We start from the raw sequence: 5,254 nt of genomic DNA, 5'->3' as shown, positions 1-5,254 counted from the left end.
GAGGGTTAGGGTTTGTGCATCTTACCCTGTTGTGCCACCGCGGCTCATTTTAAGTTGGTTTTTAAAGGTTTGTGAATTAAGCCCTACACCTTGAAGAGAGAAATTAATCTTTCAGTTTCACTTTAAATATTTATTGTCTTTTGGAGTTTATTTTAATCTGTCTCTTTTTTTCCCTAGTCCTTTTTATCATCTGTTCAGAGAAAATTAGCAGCCATGCTAGACTTTCTGCTCGTGCATTTCTGACTGAAATGACTTTTACTAGTGTCTGCACAGTCTCTTCAGTGACTGTAATGTCATGTTAATGTTTCTTTTGTTTGCTGGTCGTGCTGCTGTACAGTAATCTCACAGTTCTGTGTTTGTGCGTGTGTGTCACTGTTCTGTGTTTGTGTGTGTGTGTGTGTGTGTGTGTGTGTTTGTGTGTGCGTGTCAGAGTTCTGTGTTCACGTATGCATGTTGGCGTGTATATCTGCCTGTGCCGGCTCAGTGTCCGCTCTGCTGTGTAACTCCAGGCGTTCTGCTCCTCTGTTCTGCTCCTGGGGGGGGGTGCGGGGGGGGCTGGCCTCTGCCCCCCCCAGGGTGTCGGCCGGCCAGCAGGTCCAGGGCAGGTTGCGCACCGCTCGGCGGAAGGTGTGGCTGAACAGGTAGTACACCAGCGGGTTGACGACGGTGGATGACTTGGCAAGCAGGCAGGGCAGCAGCGCCAGGCTGGGGGGAACGGGCGTGGCCTGCAGCACGGACCAAAGACTGACCGCAGCGTACGGAGCCCAGCTACCGAGGAACCCTGCGCTCACGAGGACCGCAATCTGGGGAATAAACACCCGCGTAATGAACACATGCATAATAAACACCCGCGTAATAAACACATGTAATAAACGCGCGTAATAAACGCTCGTAATAAACCATCAGCTCGTCCACGCCAGGGAACAATAGGGCGTGAGCTTGGTCTCATCGCTCTATAGCAGCCCCTCCTCGTCAGACCAGATGGATAAAGATTCACAAATTGAGAATATGACCTTGTTATCCTCCAGTGACACAGGCATGTGTGATTGGTGGTGAGTTTGCAATGTCAGAAATGGTGGGAATAGGCGTCACGTGAATCTAAGGAGATTTCTTTTCATTAATAATAAAATCCTAAGAGCTTGCAGTCAAAATCCATAAGCAGTTTTGATTGCAAGCTCTGCTCTGTTGGTGTTGTGTGGGTGAGTGCCTGCCTCACTGCAGAAACACACCTCTTTCCCGCCCTGCCCAGCCGGATTTCACTCCAGCTTGCAGTCATTCCTTATTCGTCTGTTAGCGTTTGAGGAATGGCACCCAAAATGGTGCTTGCATATGACCAGCAGACCTGGATCAATTATGTCATTGTTTTGGATTCAAATACATTTTTAAGTTCTCGATTGATTTTGCCTGGTGCAATTCAGACAACCAAGTGGACCGGAAGGCGGGGTCTGGGAGTATTTCAGCAGGGATCTGGAGGTGGGTGTGCCCCGCGTGTGGAGAGGGACTGACCAGCACGAGCTTGCGCTGGGTCTTGATGACGCTGGGCAGGCGACGGCTGTGGACGGTTTTATAGGCCCGGTGCAGCCTGAGCACCAGGCCCGAGTAGCAGGCGATGATGACGGCGGCGGGGAGCACCAGCACCAGAGAGAACATGACGAAGACGAAGGCCCCGCTCGCGTCGCCCAGGTCCCCCCACGCCAGGCTGCAGGACGTCCCGAACGGCTCCGGCCCGTAGCGGCCCCAGCCCAGCAGGGGGAGCAGTGCCCAGAGCAGGCCATACAGCCAGGTGCACGCCACCAGCACCCACACGCCCCGCAGACTGAGCTTCTCTTCTGCGGACCCAAACACACACGCTAAACCCAAATGACTTTTACTAGTGTCCGTCTCCACTGCTGCTGTCTGCACAGTCTCTTCAGTGACTGTAATGTCATGTTAATGTTTCTTTTGTTTGCTGGTCGTGCTGCTGTACAGTAATCTCACTGTTCTGTGTGTGTGTGTGTGTGTGTCACTGTTCTGTGTTTGTGTGTGCGTGTCACAGTTCTGTGTGTGTGTGTGTGTGTGTGTGTGTCACTGTTCTGTGTGTGTGTGTGTGTGTGTGTGCCACTGTTCTGTGTTTGTGTGTGTGTGTGTGTGTCGCTGTTCTGTGTGTGTGTGTCACTGTTCTGTGTGTGTGTGTCACTGTTCTGCGTGTGTGTCACTGTTCTCTGTTTGTGTGTGTGTGTCACTGTTCTGTGTGTGTGTGTGTTTGTGTGTGTGTCACTGTTCTGTGTGTGTGTGTGTGTGTCACTGTTCTGTGTTTGTGTGTGTGTGTGAGTGTGTGTGTCACTGTTCTGTGTTTGTGTGTGTGTGTGTGTGTGTGTGTGTGTGTGTGTGCCACTGTTCTGTGTTTGTGTGTGTGTGTGTGCGTGTCACTGTTCTGTGTGTGTGTGTGTCACTGTTCTTTGTGTGTGTGTGTCACTGTTCTGTGTGTGTGAGTGTGTGTGTGTGTGAGTCACTGTTCTGTGTGTGTGAGTGTGTGTGTGTGTGTGTGAGTGTGTGTATGTGTATAGTGTGTGTGTCACTGTTCTGTGCACCGCCTGATCTAAACCCCCCCATGTGACACACTAAACCCCCCTATGTGACACACTAAACCCCCCCATGTGACACACTAAACCCCCCCATGTGACACACTAGACCCCCCCATGTGACACACTAAACCCCCCCATGTGACACACTAAACCCCCCCATGTGACACACTAAACCCCCCATGTGACACACTAGACCCCCCCATGTGACACACTAAACCCCCCCATGTGACACACTAAACCCCCCCATGTGACACACTAAACCCCCCATGTGACACACTAGACCCCCCCATGTGACACACTAAACCCCCCCATGTGACACACTAAACCCCCCTATGTGACACACAACCCCCAGGTATGTGTGTGGCTTCCGCAGGGATCTCTAGGTCAGGACAGCTGACAGCTTTCAGTTATTCTTCAGATATTGCCTTTGGCCCACATCTCGCAATGTGAAGCCATTATGATTGATGTGTGAGTATGAATTTGGACATTTTTTTCCACTTGATGATGAAATGTTAGGAGGGGGCAGGGAGGTCAAGAGAGTTGCACCCCTCTTCAGCCGGTCTGAAATGATAACAGCTCATCCAAGCAGAAGCAAGTGCTGCCCTCTACGATTCATTAACCCTGCCTTTCACTGCAGGTAACCTGGCAACTAGGAAAAAGGCAGGAAGTGCTCACTGATTGGTCAGGGAGGGAGAAGTGCTCACTGATTGATCAGGGAGGGGAAAGTGCTCACTGATTGGTCAGGGAGGGGGAAGTGCTCACTGATTGGTCACTCACTGGGAGACTGCACGCTCAGGCACACGATGAAGCGCACCCCTGCCATGGCAGTGAGGGTGGCGATGCTGGCCACGCCGAAGAGGAATCCCATCATGCCGTAGTACCGGCAGGCGGGCGGCCCCCCCACCCAGCCATGGCTCCAGGAGGCAGCGATGGCCATGGGGTACATGCTGAGTGCCGCGCCCAGGTCCGTCAGCGCCAGGTTCACACTCAGCAGCTCCGCCGGCTTGATCTGGCTCCTCCGCTTAAACGCCGTGATCAGAACCAGCATGTTGCCCAGCAACGTCAGCAGGGCTAGGCAGACGGCACACAGCAGCCTTACTCTGGGAGCTAAACATTTTATTAAGCTGAACATTTACCAGCAATAACCCTCACCCTCACCCTCAACCTCACCCTCAACCTCACCCTGTCACCACACTGATGCACAAGTGATATCCAAATGAACATCATTATCCTAATTTGACCTCAGTCCTGTTCACAGCCAGACAGACAAACTGAAGTGTCAAGCTCAGACAGCCCTCTGGTTGTCACTCGGTACAATCGCAGCCATTAGCAGTTTACTTAATTGTGACCAGTTGCATACAAATCATATCATCATTAATTAATAAATCTCCCAAAAAACATGACAAAAAAAATGCATGCGTGCACACACACAAATGTGCACTCACACACACACACACACACATTTAATTTATGACCTCTAGCATCTGTGACATACCGGAGTTATGATGCGCAATAACCCAGGATGAACAGCGTGACCTGTATTACTGACAGGCTTTCAGCGATCAAAAAGCGTGCGTTTACCAACATTAAACGATTCATTGACTGCAGACTTGAATAATATTAAGTTCAAACAATCGCAAAAATAAAAACCCATGCTTACCCACAAGAAATAGGAACGCACCGGCTGCGTAGTCCACGGCCGGGGACAGTTTGGAGGAATAGCGGTCATCCATGGGGTCTCCCATGGGGTAGGGACGGGCTTTTCTCCTCGTCGTGCTCGGGGAGAGAGCGGCTGGAATCACTCCAGAAGCAGCGCGAACGCACAGGGAAAGCTTCCAGCGGTCAGGAGCGGGCGGGCGGTCTCATAGCTTGAAGTCTAATTCCGATCCATAAGTGACTCACAAAGAGACATGAATGAATTGCTTCAATAAAAAAACTACAGCAATTAAGTTACCCTCAAGATGAATGCTTTTGTTAATTAAAGACGTTGAGAAAAAGTAGTTTAAACTGCTTACAAATGCTAGCAGCAAATGCAATGTTAAAATAATATAAATGAACACGACCTTTACAATATTGTGGAATTATTGTCGTGGCAAAAAAGCCAGTTACTGAGCACTCCAAAATCCGATGGTTTCTGCAGCGCGTGCCTGCCACTTCTGCTGGAATTCCATCCGTTTCGTGCAACTCCGGCTGAAGACTGTGCGGAAGACTCCCGTGGACAGTTTCGTACTGGAACTTTTGTGTGGTGTATGTGAGGACCGCTGAAACGTTTGCCAGTGATCCGCACAGACAGGCATGGGTGGTCAGAGACGTCGCGCAGAATGTGGGATTACTCGGTGGTACAGTCGCCTCTCCGAGCGCATCCCTTTTATAACCGAATATCATAACATCTGACGAACGTCATCCCGCGGGTTGATTTGTCTTACAAAAGACAAACTACACATCGAAAAGCAGGGCGTCTGGTTACGCTCTGTCACTCTCAAACAAACCACCTGTTGGGTTATACGGTCATTGTGATGAATTAACCCCAATTACGGAACGTTTTGAAGTTCTGTAGTTGAGGTTAATTAACTACCTGGACTTTCCTGAATGCTGAATTAATTTTACCTTTCAATCAAGATATAATTTATGTGCGTAGTCTTATATCGGTTCACTTTTGTGTTCTCATTCTGCTTGAGGAGAAAGTGAAT

At 50.1% G+C, this 5,254-nt stretch overlaps 1 protein-coding gene across 1 annotated transcript; it reads right to left on the bottom strand.

The window, feature by feature from the left end:
- Nucleotides 1–440: 440 nt before the first annotated feature.
- LOC133128149 (opsin-5-like) lies at nt 441–4,363 on the bottom strand. Its single transcript, XM_061241470.1, has 4 exons — nt 4,225–4,363; nt 3,342–3,635; nt 1,507–1,829; nt 441–803 (listed from the first exon to the last, which is right to left on the bottom strand). Exons 1-4 carry the CDS (start codon nt 4,307–4,309, stop codon nt 441–443), a joined length of 1,065 nt encoding a protein of 354 aa, XP_061097454.1. The 5' UTR covers nt 4,310–4,363.
- Between the last annotated feature and the right edge of the window lie 891 nt (nt 4,364–5,254).

The sequence above is a fragment of the Conger conger genome, chromosome 5 (genome assembly GCF_963514075.1).
Source record: "Conger conger chromosome 5, fConCon1.1, whole genome shotgun sequence".
Classification (NCBI taxonomy): Eukaryota; Metazoa; Chordata; class Actinopteri; order Anguilliformes; family Congridae; genus Conger; species Conger conger.
The sequence above is the reverse complement of the archived record's forward strand: the minus strand, read 5'-3'. Positions and strand labels throughout refer to the sequence as shown.

What these genes read in the sequence shown, in the direction of transcription:
- LOC133128149 (XM_061241470.1), bottom strand. Translation starts at nt 4,309, where the DNA reads ATGGGAGACCCCATGGATGACCGCTATTCCTCCAAACTGTCCCCGGCC. An exon ending in TGCGTTCCTATTTCTTGTGG is followed by an intron (nt 3,636 to 4,224) that starts GTAAGCATGGGT and finishes CCGTCTGCCTAG; the next exon opens with CCCTGCTGACGTTGCTGGGC. An exon ending in CCCAGCGCAAGCTCGTGCTG is followed by an intron (nt 804 to 1,506) that starts GTCAGTCCCTCT and finishes TTTATTCCCCAG; the next exon opens with ATTGCGGTCCTCGTGAGCGC.